This window comes from Cupressus sempervirens, chromosome 4, assembly GCF_028749045.1.
Source record: "Cupressus sempervirens isolate cs-2001-9-10 chromosome 4, ASM2874904v1, whole genome shotgun sequence".
In the NCBI taxonomy this organism is placed as follows: Eukaryota; Viridiplantae; Streptophyta; class Pinopsida; order Cupressales; family Cupressaceae; genus Cupressus; species Cupressus sempervirens.
In genome coordinates, this window is record NC_143121.1 from 359908005 (window position 1) to 359930518 (window position 22514).

General features: G+C 35.9%; 1 protein-coding gene across 3 annotated transcripts in view; it reads right to left on the bottom strand.

The window, feature by feature from the left end:
• LOC149561555 (vesicle docking protein) overlaps window positions 1-22514 on the bottom strand; it is a 77605-nt gene that overhangs the window by 13392 nt on the left and 41699 nt on the right. For all 3 annotated transcript variants that reach the window (XM_089825184.1, XM_089825186.1, XM_089825187.1), the window contains exons 4-6: window positions 2700-3239; window positions 991-2538; window positions 830-898 (exon numbers count right to left, since the gene is read on the bottom strand). In XM_089825184.1, the coding sequence (XP_089681310.1) occupies window positions 830-898; window positions 991-2538; window positions 2700-3239 (2157 nt within the window). The remainder of the gene's footprint in view (window positions 1-829; window positions 899-990; window positions 2539-2699; window positions 3240-22514) is intronic.

Sequence of the window (22514 nt, forward strand, 5' to 3'; positions counted from 1 at the left end):
TTTGCTTGGTCTGCAACATATCACTCTGTTTCTTAGCTCTCTTTATCATCCTGATGATGGATCATAGAGTATGATCCGAAACGTTGATGTTAAAAAAACATACACAATCACACCCAGAAGCAAATACAGAACACTATTATCTTTTTGCTTAGGCTTTTTATCCATTTTTTTTAATCTAAATTCTTTTGACTGGAGGATTGATCTGACTATTGACATCTCTAGGAAAGTTGAATGGCAGGAAAATTTTCAAAAAATGTGTGGGTAAACCAAAAAAAATGTACACTTGCGGCAGAAGCAAGACATTCTGCCCCATGTCTCCAAGACATCCCAGGAGGGGTGCATGTATCTAGGCTCAAGGACACATCATCAGAGAAAACAGGTTTTTAATTGTAACAGTATATGTTTCTCTATATTAACAGACGTAATTTAGGAAGCAAATTCCTGATATTTCCCTTAGCTAAAATGCTCGTGCCCAACAAAGTCCATGTTTTACATAAAAATGCATTAGGCAATTAAATCAAAGAATCTTCCAAATTGAGCATGCAAGCTATAGATAAACATTATTAGCACCCACATCAACAAACAGCTATAAACAGCAAGAGACTAGATAGGGTGGGAATATAATAGGTACGACAGAACCTAGCTTCCAAGGATTTCTCCCATGGCAATTTATGTTCATGTTAGTATGTATAAGAATTTTGAGGCTCAAATCTTCCATCGCAAAGGTTCAAATGGAAAAATAGGGCACGCTTTGCGATACCTCTGCAAGTATTCCATGAAAACTGTAGGTTATGGAACAATCTAGAATAGCAATATCTGACAAACTTACCTCTAAAGCATTGAACCCTCCAACAACAAAGATCAGAAGTACATTTTGGTCACCCAGTCTTGGCTTGGCCTGAACAGTCAACATCTTCCTTCAGTATCTTATAATTATTGATCAAACCTAAACAGATGCTGCATCAACAGAAAATAGAATATAATACCTACCTGTCCAAGACCAAATCTACCAAAACCACTTTTGAAAAGCCGCCCCACTGTAGAAGAATGATACTCTAGTCCAGGAATATCGATTTTCTCAAAGACCATGGATAATATTTTGAAAATTAATCCTCTGTTAGTTGATGAAGGACCAAGAAAATCCTCCAAATTTGGCTGCCTGTCTTTGAATGGTAAGCACCTTCTTGCTTTTGACACTCTGTGGAGAACCCTGAAAACATTATCCAACCTATCACGCAGTTCCAACTTAAGCTGCATCTCTCCATACTCTTGCTCTCTTTCTTGCACTTCATCCTCCTCCCAGCTACCCCACTGGTCATCAAAATCAATAGAATTATGATCTTCAGTATCATAGGGCTGACCTTGTTCAGATTCACTGGGATTCTTTGACTGTAACTTTTGCCGATGTGATTCTAATGCTCCCTCTAAACCATGGAGGAAACCAATATCAACACCTGGAGACCACTCAAGAATAGCATCTACAATTGCTTCTTTTAAAGAATGTTCCTCCTCCCATGAAAAAGGACCTTCAGACCTAGAACTTCCAAAACTTTCTCCAGCCAAGGAATAGCCAACTATTGCAAGAATAAGAGCATCTCTCATCGAAAGTAGACCAGGAGGTGGTTGATGACCTTTACCTTGATTTTGGGTCCTCCACAGAACACTCTGATTAATGAGGTCCTGAATTTGACCAGAGAGACTTTGACTCGTATCTCCAGCACTTAGCATCAATATTCTCTCTGCACTTGCAAAAGCCTCCCAACGTGTACTCCATGGGTCACTTAGAGCTGCTTCAGCAGCTTTTGCTAGTTGAACGATCCCTCTATTTCTCATGATCATTGCTGGGTTTGTGGCTAATGCATTGACCATTGTACATAGCTCAGTTGCTGTGACAACACCAAGGCGATTTCTTAGACTAACTTTCTCTTGACGGAGTGCTTCCTGGAGCCATTTCTTTATCAATAATGCTCCATCTTTTGTGTGTTTATCAAGTAATGCTTCTAGACAGTGCAAACCATGGTGATTCCTGAAAGAGGAAAGTGTCCCATATATTGAATCTGAGTGGTGGAAACTATTCTCCAAAACAAGTTCTCTAATCTTCTTATTGTTTGCACCTCGATTACCTAAACCAGAAGCTGTGTCCCAACCTGAGATAAATGCAGCCAGTCCTTCACGAGAGAAATGGTCTCCATTGCTCATAGGATTGCCAGGTTTGTAAATCATCTCTAAAGGAACTTTAAAATCAATTGAAGAACGCTGCAAACCAGAGGCCCTAGCTGTATTAGTTGAAATTGCATCATGTGAAGGTGGAGAAAATACACTTCTATCCCTTCTAGGCAGAGATGAGAACATGCGATCAACAAGTGAGTCACCATGACAACATGGTGTAATAAGATCAAGTGAGCGATCTATAAGCAGCAGCCCAGTAGATCGTTTAGTACGCCCTCCCACATCATATAGGCTTGATAGATCTGTCATAGCTTTTCCAATGATATGAGACACTGGACCCAGAGTAAAAACGTCCATTTTCAGATCCATCTGCAGAGTTGGACATAACAAGTATAATTATGAATGACATCTGTGATAAGATTACAACTTTAGCAAATGATTTATTAATGGAAAAGAGATATTCAATATTAAATATCACTCAAATGAGTTTGAGCCTTAAATGGTGAACTGGTCACAAAAATGAGTATGACCTGACCAGCCAAATGATGAAGAAAGTGTGCAATAAGAGTTGCTCCTGGTGGGATGTCGTCTCCATCAGAAGTCAATCCAATACTAACGGGAGGCAACCCTGGGCTCAAAGAATTGTCAGACTTGTCAGAGATAAAAGCTTCTGCAACTGCACCTTCTGAAGGCAAAACAAAGACTTTCGATGACAGCGGACAAAAGATCATAGGAAAGTGCTTCACTGATACTTCTATTTTTTTCCAATCTTCCTCCTTCATACTGATAGGACTTGAATTATGTAAGCTGTTTCTATCGGTACTAACTTCAAGATCAAAGACTGCTTCTTTGTTTGAAGTTGTCTGTAGCCAATCCTCATTCTCCATGGTATTACTGTTTTTAGAAACTTGTGGAGTTTGCACTGATCTTTCAAAATCTTCTGTTTCTCCAGATACTTTGGGAATGTTAGACTTCAATACAAGTTCATGGTAATCCTGAAGTAACAATGATTCATATTCTTGGAAAGCATCAGGACCCAGAGGTGCATCAACACATGCAGAATGTGCATTCTGCAAATAAGTCACAGATATATTAGTAGAATTTTGCGTATAAATACTTTGAATTCATTACTATTTCCTAGTTAAAAGTAGAATTGTAAGCCTCGTATCTAAGAGATCTTGGGTTCGAATCCACTTGAATTTAATAAATAATAATAATAATATTAATGACAACACATAATAATAATTAATCTTGGCTTCGGCCTCTTATGGATGAAAAAAAAGCCAATGATGACTCAGAAATATGCATCCACTCATTCATCTTTACCACAGAAAGAAAAAAATTAACATGATACAAGAACGTTCACTGTGTAAACTTGGAGGAGTCCAAGATAATTCACAGCAAGCAAATTGATAAAATTTATAGACTGCATTAGAAGGCAGACAGATAGAAACCTTTAGTGTGCGAAAAAAGTCTTACCGAGTAACATACAAAATCAATAAAAATTCACATCAAAAGTTTTCAATTTTGCAGTGAATTGGGCTACAGTACTGTATTCTCCAGCACGCCTCTTCAATTTTTCTAATTCAAATACAATCTGATGCTTGTTATTCAGCCTTCTTTGTAACAGACCATTCTGCAACACTTTCAAATCACAATTCAAATCTTACACTACATAATAATATATTGTAATGTCAACAAGGGCATAAATTTAGCCATAGATTACGCTTCCAACCACCTATCTTACACATACATGCATGAATTTATAATAATTGCACCAGCCTGTTAACCATACAATGTGTTTGACAATGAACTTCGTTGCGATTTTATAGCCAAACTTGTAATCATTCATTTTCTTATATGTCATTTTTCTCTTTTATATATTTAACTTCTTTCTATTAATATAGAAAAACTCAAACTTCTGAAAAAAATCTTGTAATCAAACTATAAAGTGAATTTATTTTTAATGAAACTACCTTTGGGTATATAATCTTCCAAAACAACACTAAAATCTTGCATCCAAAGGTGTCCTGTTTTGACCTTTCCACACATCACTCCATTGCAAATGGGGAGTGTGCTTGGTCTGTTTTGGTGTTGGTTCTATCATCGGTCTCCTGAAATTCCTCCTGTTTCAATGAGAAGTGATGAATTTTACAAAGACTACAGTGAAGAGTTGTTTCTTGCCCATTTTTGGATTTTAATTTTGAAGGTTTTCCCAATTGAGAATTGTGAAATCCATCAAAGAATGGGCCAGTAAAATTCTGGCTCCTTTGGAGAGGTTCCTATTTTGTAGGGAATTTCTATTGTTACTAAGTTATTCTGGCTCTCAGATTGGCTTCATTTTGTGTAAGCCCCAAATCGACCTAATTTCATAATTGAACGAACTTACTATCTATAGTGAGTCTATTTTGACAGGACTATCCTGATAACTGATGAGCACTGGCAGAAACAGGAACAGAGAAGTGTTTGGTTCTGAATTTGGAATGTTTAAAAGTCAAGCAGTTGGTCAAAAGATGGTTAAGTCGGAAAAGGCATCCAGAAGTAAAACTCAAAAAATCACCGAGTCTGGAAACATTCCTAAGAAGCATCTCAAAAGTGAAGGTGGTATAAAAGGCATGGGAAAAGCATGGAAAATCACTAAGAACTCTTGCTCCAAGACGATCACAATGAAAACTTGAAGAACTAATTAAGTTGATGAAAATGGAAAAATTGACAGTCATGAGAACTGGTAAAAAATAACTAAGTTCAGAAAATTTTGGGCTCCTAACCAACACCCAAAAGATTGGAAATTTGTGAAGAAAATGATTGAATGCTGATTGAGAACTCGAACAATAATGAAAACGGCCAGATCTTTCAAAAATCCAAGGAGCCCAAGAAGGTGAAAATATTGAAAAGATTCTAAGTGTGTGAAAATCCTAACCTAGCCTCCAATACACGTCTATGCACAATTTTTGAAGGGTCAAAGATATGTCTCAATGGCAAGAATTTTCCAAAATTTGAGAACTCCATCACAAGACCCAAAGTATGCCCAAAGTGCATGATCTCATGAGCTAAGAAATTTCCTTAAGATGATAAAATTCACCAAACATGTTGGTATGCACCCAAGCATGTAGAATCCACACACTTTAAAGTAATTTTGCTCAGGTTTCAAAATCCTTCTCTAGGGCTTATATGCGCATGAATTCGTGTATGGTAAGAAAATTAGAAGTCCGAAAATCTGTCACATTGCTTCACATGCGCCCAAGAGTGCAAGTGTCTATAGACTAAGAAATTACTTTGAAATGTATAAACAAGCCCATCCAAGAAAAAAAAGCGAAAAAGACAAGAAATGAAGGAATAAAATGTGAGAATACAAAGAATTGAACCTTTCTAAAGATTTGAGCCTGATGTGAAACAAACTTTGGGGGCATTAAATGATTCTTCCTACCTGCAACTGGAGGAATACGCAAGCATTTTAATAACGTCCACGAGACGAAAGCAGCCCATGGGACCAACAAACTAGCACACACATCTGGATAGGATGTCAAGAACAACCTCTTATTTAAATCTGCTGTTTGATGGTGGGTTTTGATCATCAAGTTTGTGGTTCTGCTTGACTGTTTTTCTTCAAATAAATAGTTTAAGCTGCATGTCCCTAAAATATCTGCATAATCAGACCTAATGTCATCATAAGCCGAGCATTCCATGATATAATGATGTTCAGTATCAACCACCTCCATACTGCAGAATGGACATGTCATGTATTCCCACTCCTTTCTGGTATCAGCCATCTACCGGCTTTGCACCTCAAATGGTGAGAGCAGGTTGCTTTTCATTTAATATTTTCTCCTATATATGCTTTTTCTTCATGATCAGCTGTGGGATTAAATTCTTTGAGATAGCATATTTTTTTCATCCATTTTACTTTGACCATATAATACTCCTAAATTTTTCCCATACAAACTTCTTTATTTCTTCATTGCTAACTGGACACTCTTGAATGTTAACATCCCATTTTTCCATCCACGTGTTCTTTCCCCTCTCCATGCGTCCCTCCGTGACAAACTTAGGCCATCGTTGATTTTCCATGTGTTTAAGTTTCAAGTGGTAAGGTACTCATAAGACCTCATAAGGTACCAATAAGACCTCATAAGGTATTGTTGCTTTAATTTTGAGGTTCAATGATAATGAGATGGTTCTGAATCCATTCTACTTGTCTCCATCTTTGATGTGACATGCTGCTGCCCCAAATTTCACATCCACAAAGGATCAACGGAGTAACTAACAAACCAAGCAGCACTTTCTTGGTCTTCCAGTCGAACAGTTCAGCATTCCTACATTTAATTTGTAGGAAGTACAGCGCTTTGCAGCTCCCTTGAATTCTCTTTGATCTGCATGTTCCCAGCTGGTTTGTTTTGGAAATCAATCCCTAGATATTTGTACTCATTCACAATCTCTAAGGGACTTCCATCGAAAAGGAATGTGTTTGGAGTCCTCTTGTTTCTTTTCAAAGAGAAGACCTTGACTTTGGTTTTACTAGTGTTCACATGCATTCCTACTTCCTAACAAAAGGTTTCCATGCCTTCAGGTGTTCTCTGAGCCCATTGGCTGTTTTGGCTATCAAAATGAGATCATTGACATACAGAAGTAGTTTTATCACATAGTTAGCTAGCTGAACTTCCTCTCCATTTGTCATGTTTAAACAATCTTCTAGCTTATCAATATAAAGTCCAAACAAAATTGGGGAGAGTGGACACCTTGTTTCACCTAAATGTCACTGCCAAAACATTCTGACACACCATCTGCAGTTCTGATTTTGGCCTTGACGTGCTCATAAAGTCTATGTACCGCAGCCCTAAGCTCCTTAGAAATTTTAAGCTATTCCATTCTATCCCATAGTTTGTTGTGTGGTAGCATGTCAAAAGCCTTTTTTAAAAACACAAAACAACAAAAGGCCTCAACACCTTGGGTGTTCCATATTTTTTGAACAAGAAATCTTACAGTGGCATCGAGATCAATTGTGGAATATTTTGATCTAAAACCAACCTGTTTCTTGGCTCTTTTACCCTTTAATTTTGCCCATCTACTGAATTTACGCACTACCAAGCTACGAAATAGCTTACCAAGGAGTGGGCTAACCATAATAGTTTGATAGTTTGGTGGATTATTTATGTCACCGATCTTGTGAAGTTGAATCACCGCACTGGTTGTCCAATTTTTGGGAAAACCATCTTCATTAACATTGTTGAAGATGCAATTGATATGAGGCGCAAGGATATCAATGCCCCATTTTAGATGCTCAGCTTGCAACCCATCAATATCTTGGGCTTTTCCCTTACTAACCTCCTAATGCCTTGAATAATATCTTCATTGTTGAAAAGATCAGATGTGCCCTTGAGTTCACCCTACTCACATTCATAAAGCAACTTAGTGTACTCCAACCATTGAGACCTAATGATGTTATTCTCTATTTGTTTCTTTTGCCGCAGCTCTTTTCAAAAAAAATTGGAATTGTTTTTCCCAAGATTAATCAGCTCTAACCTTCTCAAGTCCACATATTTTTCTTTTTTCTGCCTTAGTAACTTTTCATACTCTTGTGTTCTATTTATTCATACTCCTTCATATTTCTTTTTGCTGCCTTGCACTCACCATGAATTTGCTGCGAAGTAGCGCTTTTTTCTAACACCTTGAGAATTAGCGTAACAAGATTATCTTTGTCAACACACACTCATTTCATAGTACCAAGATTACCATCCAGTGAAGTAGTATGCCACTTAAGGGCATCACTATAAAATTATTTATCTTCTTGAATCATTAAAATCCTACCAAGCGAAGGTGCTTTCTCATGTTGAAGGTGGGTTTGTTCATTTTGTTGCCCCTTTAAATGAAATGACAATTTTCAAAGAATTGGATTGTGATAATATTTTAGACCTATTGGGCAGTCTTCCACCCCAAACTCCATTATCTTTGAGGTATAATCATAAGTGCAAATGACATAGTCCACCATGATTTAACCATTGTAAGTATTACAAGTGATATTTCCTGACTTGGGCCATCTTCCCATACTGTTATAGATGACCGTCTTGTAAAGACTGCAAAAACCCAGTAATTCTTTCACATAATGATTGACATTGCCATTGTTGTCCTGTGAAGACCTTTCCCAGCCTTGGTTCATCCCTTTATCTAACCGCAACATATCACTGTTTACTTTGTAATTTCATTTCAGGTTGAGAACTTGGTTGTTTGTTGTTCTAGCATTAAAATCGCCTATATTAAGACTTCACCCAAAGTGTTAAAGATGGAGATGTTCTTTTTCAGCGATGCGTAGGGGCCTTCTCGATCTAGATTCTTCTTATATGTTTTTGATCCTTTAGGAATGAAGTAGCAAGCTGCCACCCTTACTGAAATATGATTTTTTGTTATCTTCAGCCATATGTACTGCTTGTTTAAGTCTTCTTTCTGTGTACTTATTAATCTGCCCCATGTTTCTTTAATTTAATGGTAATTCCCCCATGCCCTTTGCCACTATCAGTTGTTTCATTACACACCCAACCTTTTTTGTATCCCTTAAACTCTGGAACCCTACACCCATCGTGTTCATGTGTCTTTGTTAGGAAAAACATAACTTTATTTCTAGCTATGGGCCCAGGGCCTCTTCTCCATGGATAACCCATACAATTCCAACTAACCACAGTTAAGTAATCCTTGGGGTGGGGGGATCGAGTTCCTATTTCTCATGTGTTAGTTTGTAACTGATTTGGGCTTTCCCATTTTGTAACCACACCCATTTACCATTGTCTCTTCTCTAATCTGTCTCCTTACTTAATTTTCTATGATCTTGCTTAGTGTGTTTGCTACCCACCTTTACTACCTAGGTCCAAGACTACTTCTATTTGCTCTCTTTATTGATTTTCTGTTAATTCCATGTTGGCTTTGCTGATTAGATTTCTTTAATTTGAGGGTCGCTGCCTCTTTCACTTCCTCTTAGCATGAACCCTTCTAGTGTTTTCATCTCCTCTACCACCTTCCTTAACAAAATCAATTCATATTCACCTTTTTCCATGCCAAATTGTAACTTTTGCACCTGCTCTGCAAATAGAGCATTTATTCTCTTTTGTTAGTTTCCAGTTATTTTCAGTGATCTCTTTGAACTTAATATTCTCCATGTGATTCTTTTTGCTAGAGCCAAAAGCTTCTCCTTCATGAGCACTAGCTCATTTACGTATAAATTTGGACAGCGCATCAAAGGTGTCTTCATAGGGCTATACATATTTGAATCCCCATTTTCTTTCAATTTCAAGTCGTCTACTAGTTTTCTTATCTTCCATAATTTTGGGAACTAGTTTTCTAAACTTTGCTTCTCCATCTGTTCTCGTTTTGTATCAGCAGGGTCCAAAGTTTTAAGCGCTATTTTTGGTAATATAATTGTGAGTTTTCCTCTCCTTGATCCTTTTACCTTTTGGAGTTGCGTTAAATTGAGGGTAGCCTAACAAGCTTGGTACTTGAGTCCTACTTGCTTCCCCAGCTTGATTGTTATAGTTAGAGTTCCAAAATCCTATTAGAGTGAGCATTAGGGGATTCCCTAGATAGATTATATAAACTCCCTATATTAGCATTCCAAAGATGGATTTTTGTTGTAAACTATCCCTTTGAAACCATTCTATGCCTTTCAGGTTACCATTTGCTTTGGTATTTGACTATGTTACCCCAATTTTCCAGGATGGGGACAGCAGGGGACAGCAGGACGGGTTTCTGGGACGATAATAAAAATATAGGGAATAAAGAGAAAATATAAACTAGCAATGGCACCTTAGTGTGCAATAGGTACGCCGTATATATATTGAAGGTCATCTAATTATTTGTCCTTTTGTTTGTCTCTCTCATCCTCTCTATATCTCTTCATATGTCTATTTATTTGTCTCACATCCTCTCACTGTTTCATCTTCCTCTCCCCCTTCATATCCCTCTTCTTCTCAGAAAACCTAAAAGAGATAAACACTGATGATCAATCAATAGGTCAAAACAATTATATTGTCAATTATGTATCTTCAAATCTAAGACAAGTAGGGGAAACCCTAAGATCTCACAAGGATAACAAAAACCCATGTTCAACTATTTGCCACAATAAGTGTGACTACTAGAGCATAGAAGTCTAGTGGGACATCCTGTAACATAATTTGAAGCTAGTCTCGTGGAAAAAATGGTCTCACCCAACCTAATGTTGATTCCCAAATCAACCCTGTGAAGAAGCTTGGAAAGGCTATGTTGACTTTAACTTACCTAAAGAAGAGTGATGGCCAACATGAAAAGTTGAACCAAATCTCAAGACATGGATCGATAAAATTTAGATAAACATGGCAACGCAATTAATTAAAAAAAGACATTATGAAAGCAATATTCTTTCCTTTTCTCCATCTCTAATTATATTTATCTCTTCTACCCTATCTACACCTCTCCTCTCATTATATCTCACTTTCCTCGTCTAGGTATATTTATTTGTCCTGCCTCTATCTATACTCATCCCCTCTATTTCTTTATCTTTGCTCCCATCTCCACATCCCCCTTTCTCCATCGCTATCTCCCTCTAATTCTCACTCTCTCTCCTTGCACTCTTTATCAGTCCCTTTTTTATCTCTGTATATCCCTCTCTCACCATCTCCCTAATGTAAATATAACATGAGCCTATTTGATAATAAACTGTGATTATGTTCATGATTCAAATGCTTTTTTTCCAATCATGTTTGGATCGAGGAGATAGAGATTTCTTTTTAGCTTTACAACTCTTCGTTTAGTTTTATTTTTGAAATTTAATTTTTTTTTTAAATTCAAATTTAAATTTAAATTTTATTTCAAATTTTATTTTATTATTTTAAATTTTATTTATACAATAATGAACATATATATCATAAATAATATTAGTATTTATTAAAAGATAAACTCAATATATACAAATTTAAAAATCATAAATGTAATCTTAAATATAATTAATTCTTTAAAAAAACATTAATAAATAACTTATTCCAAAGGCAAGGGTCAAATTCATAGTAACAAAAAATTAAAAAATAAAGTAAAATGAAACCTATTCAAAAGTCAAATTGCAATCTTACTTTGAAGAATGATATCTCTGTGTGTTCTATATATTAATTAATTATAGAAGATATGAAAGAAAAAATAAACTTTTATTTTTAAAAATAAACATAAAAATAAAATACTTAAACTATATAAAAGACCTATGTGAATTGTTTTAACTTTTTAAGATATGTTATAATACAAGTGTTCAAACAACAAAACTAAATATTTGCCATTATAACACAGTCTTCAAAATAAATTCAGCTTTAACAATAAAAACAAATTACTCTATATAGTACTTATACGTGAAATAATAATTGCATTGTTATCTTAACAGTAAAAATATATTACTTATATTTGAAATAGTAATTGCATCATTATCTTTAAAAATTATATGATAAAATTGTATACCTGTTGTTTAAAATAACATAATCAAAGGCATTCTCAAATCAAAGGTGGTCAATATGGTACGAATCATGTTTGGTTCCAACCTTGCCTGTTGTCTGCTCTTATGGAGAAAATCTTAAGGTAATGCAATGCAGTCTTGTACCAGGTATAATGCAAATGAAATATAAATGTGAAAGAAATCCTGCTGTTTCTACATGACATTGGCCATAATTATGAATCTGTAGATAAGATTCATTTCCCTACCCGACACTAGTACATAAGTACAAGAAGACAATGAATATTGCAAGCAAAGGAGGCATATATTGCAAAGTAGGATGAAATTGTGAATGGAAAAACTTGCGACTGAATAAAGTTCAACAATGTCGATAAATGGTTTACCGATGAGTGTGAGACAAGTATCGACGAGTGTGGATGCGATCAAATAGCTCACAAAGGAAATTGCCTATCAGCAAAATACTCAAACTTTGATTTAGTTTTGTTTTTCTGATGTCAATTTGCTGGGAAATCTATTATTGCATTGAACTAAATCTCAAAATTATGACAAGTACGATTTGAAATAGCAGCAAGCTTTGGGCGGCAGCTGACCATCCAACAACTTTCTAATCGCATCCAGTCTCCTACATGGAGAAACAGGCAAAAAACTATATAATATATAATGGCAAGCTATTTGCGTCTTTCTACTCACTGTATCTGAGGGTGAATGAAATAAATAATTCAAGAACAATAGGACGGAACTAAGTGCTGGACCTCTGTGCTCATTATACATATTTAATTGGACAGAAGGAGCAGGTTGGAGCGTGTGATATGGGTTGCTCATAGTAGATGTGTTGGTCAAACTGTGTTTCTCCCATATAAGCAGCTATTCAGCAACCCATATCAGTAAGTAAAAGTTAATCAACAGCCATTCAGAGAACAAAAATTGCTACTCCAATGTCCCAACACGGAGAAGAGACGAACAAGCTTTTCAGCGGTCCAGTTATCTAGCATTGCACCACATATATCATGAACCTGAGATTCATAAAGGCAATTCCAATTGCAGGCGGTTGTGAATGCATCTCAAAAGAAATAGGCGTCTTTTAGCTTTGTCGTATTTGAGTAGCAGTCAATAAACATCCTCTAGGCCCAATAGATTGACAACTCCAAAGCATACAATACACGGGTTATTTATGAATGAAGAAAAAAAAGTACAGGTTTGACGTGTGAAGTAGAGAAAATGCACACCAAAGATTGGTTTAAAAAAACGTCAGAATGAATCAACATTGTAGATGACTTCAATGGTAGTCATTCTGCCTACACAACTTCTCACTGTTGGTTGCAACATTTAGCTCCTCACTCTCAATATGGAAATGCCTACGGCTTAAATATATAGGGAAATTTGCATATATACATTACATTCATATGAAGACATGGATAAACCATGTCATTTAAACATCATAGCACCCTAACATACAACATTTTAATAATCAAACTCAATGCTCAATATGCTATTATACATTCATAATTTGGAATCATTGTCAATGTGTATGTCATGTAACATAAAAATTTGAAATTTACCCAAGAACATAATTTAGAATTCATTTTCAATACCAACAAGAACAATAACCCACCTTCCAAATTTAAACACACTACTATCATTTAATTCTGAAAATACACTTCCAATTGGACTGATTTTCATTAAAAAAAGTCCTCCATACAGTTCTGATCATAATATAGGTTTGTTACAATAAGACAGCATCTTGTTGCAACTTCCAATATTCACCATATATCCACAAAGGACCCACAAATCAACCCAAGACCAACCAAGCATTGATGTATTGCCAGAAAATGACATAAGGATGCATGTTCTATGTCTATAATGCACTGTTCAGACTTTCCCAGCAACCTTGCAAACAGTCTGCTATATAATTCTGAGTATGTAGCATGACTGTAACAGCAATATTAATTCCATGATTCTTAACATAATGTTGTCAAATACTAATCAGAGGGCCCCAAATAGAAGGAATTAACTACCAAACAGTAATAAGAATGTTAGGGTGAACTTGGAAGGAGGGGCCCACTTTAAAATTAAAAAAGAAAATATTTTATACAAGGAAAATATTTTACAAGTGCTGATGTTGTCTATGAAATCAGGGACGCCCATCTGTCCCGGGGACTTCCAAGGCGTGCCCAACTGTCCCTGACATGTACAGACGTCCCCAAAGAAATTTCCCAAAATCCCCAAGTTTTCAAGACGTTTCCTGGGAATTTTCAGAAAAGGGGGACAGGGTAGGGATGTCCCCTACCCACCTCCCCATCCTGGGGACATCCCTGTTTCCAAAACTTGGCCTTCTTGGGTGAGGACGCGACCCCGAGGAATGCAGGTATTTGATCATAAGTTGCAACTGAGTGCAACTTGGTTATATCTACTTGAGGTCCTACTATCTTTGCTCTAATCTGCCAGTGTGGTGCTTTCAACTTCTGTTACATTTAATTGAGGCATACCAGGATCTGGTGTAACTTGGTCAACATTTCCCTCCATAGTGTTTTCAACTTCTGTTACCTTTAACTGGGACACACCAGGACCTGGTGTATCCTTGTCATCATTTCCCACCATCTTGACTCCCTTGTTTAAATTTACTAATAGCTTTTAAATGAGGTTTTACTATTTTGAGGGAAATGTCGGTTCACATTTTTAGCAAAAGGAACAAAAAAAACTAGAAGGACCAGGAACAATGAGAGAAAGTAGGTGGGGCACACCTGTCTCTGAACTGAAACCCTAGATGTTTAAAAACTTTGCAAAGAGAAACCCCTTGTCTCCTTGCAAAAAAAACCAACAAAGCCATTGTTCTTGGCACAGAACCATAGCTGCATCGAAACCTCAATTCTACTAAATTCAAAGTTCAAGATACTAGTTGTCTGGAAACCCACAATCTTCTTGGTTGAAAAATCCCTGTGAATGTTCCTTTGTCCCAAGCCCTCATTTTATGGTTTAGTTGGCTCAAGTTAAGTACTGCTACATTTTTTGAATGCCCAACCATGGGAAGAAATTCGAACAGATTGCAGCAGCAGAAAATTGATACCGCAATGAACTCAGTTAACAGGTCTAAAAAAATGCAAGTCTCCAATTCAGCATATGAATAGCTTTCCCCGTATCAAGATTTTTGAGCATTTTGTGATCAGTAATCTTTTAGTCATGTAGGAAAGTATAGGCAGAAATTTGGCTTGCAGGTCTTTTTTTTCATCCTCTCTGCACTAGTAGTAGCACCAATGAGCACCAAGACAGAAGAGAAAGAAATTCTTTCAAGTGAAAAAAACATTCCATCATAGAAAACTCTTTCAAAAGGGCATGTTAGTGGAATTTTGAGTGTTTTGATGAATTTACAACTTTTGGAAATTTCTATTTTAAGTAAATTCCATTGTGTCCATGATTAGCCTAATTTCGAGTTGGGAAGTACTTAGTATTTTTAGTGGTGTCAATTTTTTTAAGTCTCATTGTGTCCCAAATCAATCTAATTTGGTGCTTGAACAAACATACTATTTATAGTAATCCTAGTTTTTGCAGGTTTTATGAGCACTGGTAAAGGAAAGAGAAAAAACAGTATCTAATTATCTCGAAAGTTGAACAAGTCTGGCAATTGGGGAAAAAATGGTCAAGACTGGAAGAACATCTCTGAAAAAACATCCAAAAGTGGAAGACCACGAAAAAGCAAGAAATTTTGTCAAGCCTAAAAGAATATCTCTGGAAAAAATCTAAAAGTGGAAAAGTATGAAAAAGCAGGAAAAATGATCAAGTCTGGAAGAATATCTCTGAAAAAGGATGCAAAAGTGGAAATGCACAAAAAAAGAAAGAAAATGGTCTGGCAATTGGGGAAAAAATAGTCAAGACTGTAAGAATATCTCTGAAAAAACATCCAAAAGTGGAAGACCATGAAAAAGCAAGAAATTTTGTCAAGCACAAAAGAATATCTCTGGAAAAAATCTAAAAGTGGAAAAGTATGAAAAAGCAAGAAAAATGATAAAGAATGGAAGAATATCTCTGAAAAAGGATGCAAAAGTGGAAATACACAAAAAAAGAAAGAAAATGGTCAAGTCTGGAAGAATAACACTAAAAAAAGCATCAAAAAGTGCAAACGAGCGAATAAGCAAAACTGAAATTTCACTAGTTAAAGAGCCCTTGATCATAAATGTCCAAGTTGGATAGAATAGAAATTGAGTGAAAAATGCAAAACTGAAAAGTTTTCAAATAGGAACATAGAGGAATGCAAGAAAAGGGTTAAGTATATGAAAGTTCCTCCACGTATGCTAGATGGTGTCCTTGGGCACAATTCCTCAAGGGCGCAAGTCCTCCTAAGGCAAGGTGCACCCAAGGGTGTGGTTTCCACATGCTAATGGAATTTGTTCAAATAATAAAAATCCTTCAACAAGGCTCATATGCACCCTAGAGTGCTAATTCATAAAATCCGGCACATGAACTCATATTCAACCATGACTACAAAATCTACATGGTCAAGGAAAATGTTTTTAAGTACAAAATACTCCTCAATTGTTGTTGATATGCACACTAGGTGTGGAATTCGCATTGCAAGGAATTTTGCAAAGTTTCAAAAATCCTCCATTATGCAAAATTTGCTCATGTGCACCATTTCTATAGTGCCAAGGATTTTTCTCAAGTATCAAAATCTACCACAGTACATAATTTGTGGTCTAGAGTGCTAGTTCAACAATCCAAGTCATGGCTGCATATATGCCCAAAAGCAATGATCCCTCTTGTCCAAGGAAAATGTTGTAATGTCAAGAATTGATTACAAGGTCTAAAATGCACCGATGACCATTAATTAGTATATGCTAAGTAAATTTCTCTACGTATTCAAAACCCATCATTACACCTTATGTGCACCCAAGGTTTATATTTCAAGAGGTGGTGGGAAATTGGTTAGTGTTGAAATATCTCCCTCTGTGTCATTTTCCTCTAGAGGAGAAGTTGCATGGAATTGTTAAAATTTGGCTATAGAATACTTCTATATATTTCAAGTGCATCCAAGGCCTAAATAGAAGTAGAATTGATAAATTCGTTTATTATGAAATTAATTTCCATAGAGGTGGCTAGAGACATGGAATGAAGTTCCCAAGGAGGTATTTTGATAACAAAAATAAAACATGACATTTGATAAGTTGGTCGAGCAAGAACAAATCAAAATAATTTATAATACTATCTTGAATTTCCTCGAGAAATCCAAAGATCCTAGTCAAACGAACGAGGAAGAATTCCAATCCCACGCATTCAAGGAAGACATTCAAGTCCCAAAATTCCAATTCCATAGTTGAAGGCATCCAAGTTTCAAACAATCTAGTTCAAGGTATTCAAGGTCAAAACCTCAAAGACCAAGTACAAATAAAGAAGGAAGAATACATCTTGAAGTTCCTTCAAAAATCCAAGATCAAGAAATTTGGAAGTTCATGATGAAGGGAGCTCCCCTTAATACTGCAACAAACAATGAAACCCCTTAATACCACAACAAACAACAGAAACCCCTTACTACCACAACAAACACCAGAAACAAAGAACAACACAAATTAAGACAACAAAATATGGGCTTCTTATTATCGCCGCAAATGCGGAATTAGAGAATTACAATATGCAAATCCACATGGGCACCTTCCTTACAATAATTTGTAAGACAGAGCTGCAACTATCACCCAAAACTGCCCTAGACAACCTACGGATCTTCCTTATATAGGCACTCTTAACTGCCCAAGAAGGTTCTAGACACTAAGCTCTAACCCTTAAGACAAAAAAACCTCATATTATATTATTTCATTACACATTATTACATAAGATCGACTCAAGACAATTTACAAATTACATTTTCGGATCGGTCCACCTCTGGAGACCATAACTAGCAAACTGTTGACCGAATAGGCTATTATAACCCCATTCCAGAGCCATTTAGGCCTTCATCGCTAGAACTGAAATTTGGACAGCCAAAATTCATACAAAAAATCTGCAATAACTGCACCAATACATATAATATGACAATAAAACTCATCCAATAGGCTGATATGTCAAAGATGAACCTCCATATATGAGATTAGAACAATCTGAGCACATAATACCAACTTACTGAAATTAGCAAGCTCCCACAAACAGCAACTTTGTACAGGAATAGTGCCTATTAAATACACAAAAACTGGAAAAATAGAAATAGAAATATTTTTAGTTGATGCAAGATTGCCCTTACAACCATGATGCTCCTGCATCAATTCAAGAATGAAAGAATTTAATAATGATGGAGGCATTAAATAAGGGAATCGGGCATAGGATATTTTAGGCGAAAGAGCATTAATGGCTGAGAAGGAATCATGTTCCATTATGGGTCAGCTTTTGACCACTTTCCCAATAAGTGAGTGGTCTTTTTATTGGTTTGTGTGGAGTGGCTCGTTTATAACACAAATTCTCTTTCCCTAACACTAATAGTGCCCTTAATGTCTTTTTCAATATGAGTTGCGCATTGTAATTTGAAGACCTATATAAAGGCCCTTCCTTCTCATTTCTAATTCAAAAGATAGAAAGATAGATATTTAGCTGATTTGAAGTAAAGAGCTTTTGCTCCTTAGAGTACAAGTGGGATAGGAGAAGAAAGACATTATTTAAGACTTCGAGAAATGAAAATTTGATTTCATTAAAGCTATGGTAAATTCATGTTTGTTTCAAATTGTTGCATGGTGTCCTTTCAATGTCTCAATTTGTTAGAAAAAGTCTTTTGACAATGAAGAATGTAATGTTGTTTGATAAATTTCCTCGCCCATACTTTTTTCATCTTGTTGATTATAAGTTGCGGTCTAAAGTTAGCTTGAGCCCCTATCAAATGGATATGCTTAACTTCAATCAATAAATGTGCATTATTTGTTATGATAGTGTGCATTATGATATGAAAAATCTTTGCATAGACCTCGAAGATTGCACCAATTTTGTGGAGTTGTAGTTAATCTTCGCAAAGTAGAGTTTTGTTTTTTGAAATTTGTCCATCACATAGTATCTGTTGATATCATTTCCCCTAGGAGTAGACTTAGGTCCTTTTAACCCTTTCCCCTTATAATTTCAATACATTTCAGTTGTGCCGTTCAAGGAAGAAGTTGTAATGGCCCTACTACTAGAGGTAGCTTGGGATGAGTAATACAAGCAAAAGAAATGTTAGAATTAAAGAATAACAAGTCTAACTATAATATTCTACCCCAATTTCTATCCCAAACCTTAAGGAGGTCTCCAAATCAGGTTTCCTTACCCTCTGTTATTCCACCACCTTCTTTGGAGTGCACCTCCTTAGGTTTCTTCTTGGAAGGGGCATTACCTATCCAAAGGCCTTATTACATATGCATATGTTGACTCATCAAAATATTCTGACCATTATATCAATCTTAGTCATGTCGATCATATGGAGTTAATTCTCACATACCGACATTATAGAGATCATATCCATTTAGGTGGTGTCGACCAAATGGTAATTACGCCCATCTCTAATACAAGCACTAAAGATTCATCTCTGTCATATCAGCCAAATGGGGAATTACAACCATCTTTGATACTAACACTGAGAGTTTAAATTGCATCTCTATCGTGTCAACCAAATGGGACTTTCACCAGTCTCTAATGCTAACTCCAAAGAGTTTAAGATCACTCCCTTCCCTTCATAAGGGACTCCATTTATCTCTTCATGAAATATTACATATTTTAATAAACAAAACATCATCTATATATTATCCATTTTAGGAATTCCATTATGCTCCATGTATATGTATATGCATATGCATATGCATATGTATATGTATGTGTATGTGTATGTGTATTTTATCACATAATCTCCTACAAAAATGAATACATAAATCGTACCTAATCTACCTTTTAATCATGGGGTTCACTTTATTCCCGATGTACTCTGTGTTCTTTACTTTATTCCTTCAAGAAAGACTTTTTAATGTTTATGTTTAATAACATTAATTTGCAAGGAGATACAATTATCTTGTTCAAACCATATTCCTTCTTTTTGTCTTATTTGAAGGGTCTTATATTATGCATTCTGTCCTACTTATACATTGTTCCTTTTTCCTATTTGAAGCCACCAAAGTGAGAATGGTGTCTTTTGAAACTATTGTTAGTCGCTACCTTATATATAAGGTAGGGAACTAATGTTTTCACTAGCCCCCTATCACAGTTAGTTTAAAAAATAATCAAATGCAATAGTCTAAAGTTTGAGAGATTAGAATTTTTAAATCAATATAACATACTAATTTGCATTTTCTGATTGGTCTTTAGAAAATTTGCTTGGCTTTTATTGGTTTTTCTTGACTAAAAAATAGAAAAAAAGGGATAGGATGGATAAGATAAAGATGCATTTATTATGTGTTAGAAAAGTTTGGAGAAAGAAGGCTCTAGAAAAAGCTTCCTAAGATAATTGTGAATTACTTGTCTATCAGTACAGATCCTCTCCAATCGCAAGTTCAACTCCCATCGCCGACACAAACCCTACCATCACTAGCCAGCGATTGATCGTTTCAGGAAAAGGTCCACTGAATGCAAATGCGTTGCTCAACTTAGTACTCACCTGCAATGTAGTTGTTAGAAAGTAAAGTCCACCAAGATAACTAAGGTGGGGGGGAGGCGGGGTGAATCAATTATCCAATTAAAGCAACTCTTTATTAAATCTAAAACATGTAATCAATAAGTGCAACAACCATAACAAGATCACCATACACAATAACACCAGATTCGTTAACTAGGGAAACCCTTAATCAGAGACAAAAACATGGTGGGGATGGTACCTGCAAAATGATGTACTAATATATAAATTCCTCGCAAAAAGATAGACCCTGTTAGGAGTCAATGAAATACACTTAGTACATATCAGTACCTATTACGAGACTTTGAATCCTTGTGATGAGATTTTCCAACCCTGTTAAGAGTTGTGGAAGGCAGAAGGACCCACTATCCAAACAGCTTCAGAGGCAAGACAACCGAACTTACTGTCCAATTGGCCTTTGTATTATTTCATTCAAAACAATACCAAATGATCAATTGTCCACTAGCACCAAATACTTCTCTAATCTCAATACCAAATCCGCATACTCGCATCACATAAATCCCTTTATCGCTTACTCACATATAATTTGTAATTCACACTTCCAATTCACTTACATTCACTCTTCATCATTAACCACAAGGAAAACAACTTTCCTTTATACCAAGTCGTTAAATTAATTTATTGAGTCGGCCTTGAGGCCTTCACAATTTACAATTACAATAAGACCACACTAAGATAAAACAATACACGTTACATTACATCTTTTCATAATTACATAATACTGTCGGCTCACAGTTTACACAAATCTTCACACGTGCAACCTCGGACTCCGCACACTCAACCACGTCATCATCATGATGTCGTCTACCTCTATCTAACTGCGCTTAACCAGATTCTATCTTTGTTAGGAGATATAATCCAATTACTAGAAACCGCTTCTTAGGAACTCTGTTTGTATACTGTCTTCAGTAAATCTCAAATAACTATCACCAGTCTTTGACTTTCGGTATGTGCACTTAACCATGTCATCAGGACAACCTGAAGAATATGTCCTCAACTATGTTTAACCACATCTTCAATCCTCGAACCTCACGATCTCAATCTCTATCTATTGCTCTATCAGTCTTCATAGAATAACCAGTATGTTGACATCAATGACAAACACTACCATGAATGCAACATATAGTCATATCAACAATCTTCCAAATGCTCCAACAATGCTAGGATACTCCCCCAATAGGACTATCATAAGCATTCATGCTAACAGTAGTTGCAGTTGTTTTTTGATATGATAAGCCCAATGTTCATTGTGATTTTTGGTTTGAGGTGAGTAAACCTTTTTGTTCTTTCATGTCTTCTTTGTTCCTATTAGAAATTGGCGTGTTTGATCAGCTTTGAGCTACGCTTCCTCCTAGAATTATGTTTTTTTTTTGCCTTCTAGTTACCAATGGATTAGCTGCAACTTACCCAATTTAAACACTTCCACTTGTAATTCTAGTGCGTAAAAGTTTTTAATTTGTGGAATGTTTAGTTCTCATTACAATCTTTGACGTATTAGGAAAGGGAAAAAATTAAAACCAAATAATAATAACATGGATTGTGATTACAGTAACTGTTTGGTTCTTTGGGTGTTTTAGATCGCATACTCGCTTACACAGTTTTTTTTCTTTGGGTTGATAAATCTTGGGACATGGTCATGGTGTGGCCTCTTTAGTGCACAGTAATGTGAGTTGCAAATCCTCAAAATTCTGGTATTTAGTTGCTACTGAAATGTACTCCATGCTGATTATATCACACTCTCATCATATGTCATGCTGAGATTATGGCATGCTCTATTGCTGGAAGAGGGTTTTGGGCTCAGGTCGTGTTCTTTCAGGTGTGGGACAATGTCATCAATACGGCTCAATCCCTTCAAAATGTTTGTGTGAATTATTTTTTTGTAATTGAATGCCATATTCAATCCTATTCCAATATCATTTGGTAGTTTTTGAATTATTTAATTAAATTGATGCTTTTATTCTTTATTATTTGAAAAAAAATGTCATGGTAATTGCAACCTGCCTCATTGCCCATACTCTTACGGGCATTTTAACAGAGGGCTCCAATCCAGTACCATCATGGCAATAACTCTATGATATCACTAGACAATGACATGCTTGACAGTTGGACTGTAGTGAATATTAGGATAACATTATAATTTGATTTAAAAATTAGAAGGTTTGCTAAATTATTCCCTCTATTTTTTACTAGTAAGACGAAGAACGTAGAATTTTCAAACTCAAGTTTAATCTGATTGTTTTTGTGCTTTCATCTGCAAACCAAATATATCTAGAT